The sequence below is a fragment of the Rhagoletis pomonella genome, unplaced genomic scaffold, assembly GCF_013731165.1.
Source record: "Rhagoletis pomonella isolate Grant_MI unplaced genomic scaffold, Rhpom_1.0 Rhpom_scaffold_00011, whole genome shotgun sequence".
NCBI lineage: Eukaryota > Metazoa > Arthropoda > Insecta > Diptera > Tephritidae > Rhagoletis > Rhagoletis pomonella.
In genome coordinates, this window is record NW_023458565.1 from 23989631 (window position 1) to 23993041 (window position 3411).

Below are 3411 nucleotides of genomic sequence, written 5' to 3' on the forward strand. Positions count from 1 at the left end.
GTACTATATCCATGTATGTGGTAGATTTGTATGTTTTCTGTAGCTACTATTTGTTGTGTGCATTTAAAGGTTTACTGTTTGTTCGCGAGTAAGGTAGTTTACTTTCAGGTGTGTGGAGAAAAGTGAGGTTCGCAAAGTTTTCGTACAAGTACCTACTTAATTGGGTTTTAATTCTTTTTTAAAGCTTAGAAGATATTTTCATTTGAATAAAATTAAATTAAAGAAATAAAATAAAATTAAAAAAATAATGTAAAATAAAACAAAATAAAATAAAATAAAATAAGATAAAATAAATAAAGATAAAACAAAATAAAGTAAAATAAAGTAAAATTAGTAAAAAATTTAAATGAAACAAAATAAAATAAAATAAAATGAAATAAAACAAGATACAATAAAATAAAATAAAATTAAATTAAATTAAATTAAATTAGATTAAATTAAATTAAATTAAATTAAATTAAATTAAATTAAACTAAATTAAATTAAATTAAATTAAATTAAATTAAATTAAATTAAATTAAATTAAATTAAATTAAATTAAATTAAATTAAATTAAATAAATAAAATAAAATAAAATAAAATAAAATAAAATAAAATAAAATAAAATAAAATAAAATAAAATAAAATAAAATAAAATAAAATAAAATAAAACAAAATAAAATAAAATAAAATAAAATAAAACAAAATAAAATAAAATAAAACAAAATTAAATTAAATAAAACAAAGTAAAGTACGTAAAATTAAATAAAGTAAGATCAAAGAAATTAAAATTGAATTAAATAAAACAAATTAACCTAAAAGAAAATTCAAAAAAGGAAAGTAAGGAAAAAATTTCATTAAATTAAACCAAATATATGAAAAAAATAAATTAAATTTAACTAAGTTAAATAAAATTCAAGTCAATTAAATTAAATTAAGCAATAAAAGGTAAACAAATATTTAAATTAAATTAAACAAAATAAAATTAAATTAATCATAATGAATGTTATAAAATAAATTAGAATACGACATAATATGATCTAATAAAAATTAAATAAAATTAGATTTATGGAATTGAATTACATAAACTTAAACGAAATAAAATGTAATGAAATGATTTCATTTTTATGCACAACTTAAACTCTTTTATACATTTAAATATTAAGAATAGAGGATTATAAACAATATTTATCTTTCCAAAATCTGTTATTTCTGCGAAAATACTAACCTCGCTCTTTTCCTTTGCTCTCCTTGCAGATGCTATCGGTACAGACTGCCGGCTACGCGGGAATGGAGCGGCTCGGCGTTCCGACCCGCACAACACTTAACTCACCACCGGACGACAGGTAAAATGACTAATCATTCATCAACTTTTTACGATCACAAAATACTTAGCCATATCCTTTTTCCTTTCCACAGAGGGCAATATAGCTGTAGAATGCGCGTGGATACGCTGCCGGCGCGAGAGATTTTAGTACGTAGCGAAACTGTGATCCGTAGCAACAACACTAGCAGTAGCAGCTGCTCGAGCAGTTGTATGGCCACTGCCAACGGTAGTGGCAGTAGTAATCATCAGCAGCAGCAACAACAACAACAACAACAACAACAACAACAACAACAACAACAAATATTACATCAAGAACATCACAATCAACATTCCCACCATCAGCAGCAACAGCAACAGCATCATCACCATTACCAACAACAACTACAACTAAACCATAACCAGCAACATTACCAGCGCATGTCAGCGCAACAACAAGAACAGCAGCAGCAGCAGCAGCAGCAGCGGTCAGCGGGCCGCAATGGCGGTGGTAGCGGGAGTAGCGTGCGCAACGGCAACATGCCAACACGCAGCAGCAATACAAGTATTAGCAACAGCAATAGTAGCAGCAATTTCATGCGCGGTGGCATCGAGGCGGCTACGCTCAAGTACGGCAACAAGGGTAGCGGGAGTGGTGGTGCTGGCGGCTATGGCGCCAACAGCAGCATAACGGCCAGTTCCTGTGGCAGCAATAGTTCCTGCAATAGTCGCAGCATCGATCACCATCAGCACTATCAGCAAGCGAAGCAGCTGAAGCAACAGCTGACGCCGCGCTGCCCACATCATGTGCCGCTGCCGGACAGCGAATGGGGTCAGGATCGCAGCTTGCAAATACGCGCAAGCTATCAGGTTGGTTACAATGCTGCATATGTTTTTTTTTATCAAATTCCTAATTTGGAATTTCCTCTTCTACCAGCAATCGGAAATAACGCGTTCCTACATCAAGCCACCGCCGAATAAAACCATAAAAGACGTTCCAGAACAATCATCCTACAACTTCAGTGCGCTTTCGGCGCTCAGCGGTTCCAATACGACGCTATACGCGGTGCCAAGCAGTTCGACTGTCGCGCATACACAGCCGCAGGCGCAGCAGCAACAACACAAGTCAAAGCCAAACGTGATCACAAAGCTTTTCTCGCGCAAAAGCTCACCCAAATCGCCTACAGCGCTGTCATCATCATCCTCTTCCACGTCAGCGTGCTCCTCACTCGCATCGTCCGCGTCGATATCGTCCATGCCCGCATCAGCATCGTCCTCAGCGTCATCGATAGCGTCCGCAACTGGTGGTGCGAACGCTGCACCGACAGCCATATCGCCTTCGGCATCCACATCTTCATCGGCTTCATCGCTATCGTCGGCGCCCTTACCAACCATGCCAATATCAACGGCGTCAACATTGAAAACGACCGCCTGCAGTTATGGCGCCAATTCATTGCAATCGTCCACGCCACCTTCAATCACCGCCGGCTTAGCGCCCAGCACTCAACTGTTGACTACCATCGGCGTTTCGCCCACAGCCACACCCACCACAATTGAGCGCATACCAACGCCGCCATTGTCGGTGACTGTGCCCATTGGTAGCTACCTCCACCACCACCACCACCATCATCATCATCATCACCACCAGCAGCACCAGCAGCAGCAGCAACAGCAGCGTTTATACCAACAGCAGCAACAGCAATTGCTGCTGGACAGCATTGTTGCCGAAAGCGCTACACCTACAACATCGCTGCAATCGCTCAAAAGTAGCAGCTGCAATCTGGCGACCACTGCCGGCGCTGTAGAGCGCAACAGCAGCCGTAACAGCCTAGTGGCAATGGATTGCTATCCACCCGAAGCGACGTCACCGCGCTCGCGTACACCAACCACAGCCGCTGATGGCAACACTTGCAACTGCAATTGCAATAGTAAAGACTGCAAAATTTGTGCGCCCACAACTGCAACATAGCAGCAGCAGCAGCAGTAGCTGCAACATGTTGCTGTTGCAAGTTCCACAGTAGAGGGCATCGAAATTGCGGAAATTGCATAGGCGGAATGTGGAAAAGGAAACGTGGCGGTGGGGGCGTTGAAGTGATAGAAGAAGAATAAAAGACAAGGGTACAGCGCAG

At 38.8% G+C, this 3411-nt stretch overlaps 1 protein-coding gene across 1 annotated transcript; it reads left to right on the forward strand.

The window, feature by feature from the left end:
- The first annotated feature begins 1236 nt into the window (after positions 1-1236).
- Positions 1237-3405, forward strand: LOC118746870 (ataxin-2 homolog). The gene is made up of 3 exons (XM_036480832.1): positions 1237-1325; positions 1399-2152; positions 2220-3405. Exons 1-3 carry the CDS (start codon positions 1237-1239, stop codon positions 3249-3251), a joined length of 1875 nt encoding a protein of 624 aa, XP_036336725.1. The 3' UTR covers positions 3252-3405.
- The last annotated feature ends 6 nt before the right edge of the window (positions 3406-3411 follow it).

Bases quoted from the DNA above. Each gene is read 5' to 3' on its own strand.
- LOC118746870 (XM_036480832.1), top strand. From the start codon at position 1,237: ATGCTATCGGTACAGACTGCCGGCTACGCGGGAATGGAGCGGCTCGGC. The intron at 1,326-1,398 runs GTAAAATGACTA...TCCTTTCCACAG, and splicing joins AACTCACCACCGGACGACAG to AGGGCAATATAGCTGTAGAA. The intron at 2,153-2,219 runs GTTGGTTACAAT...CTCTTCTACCAG, and splicing joins AAATACGCGCAAGCTATCAG to CAATCGGAAATAACGCGTTC.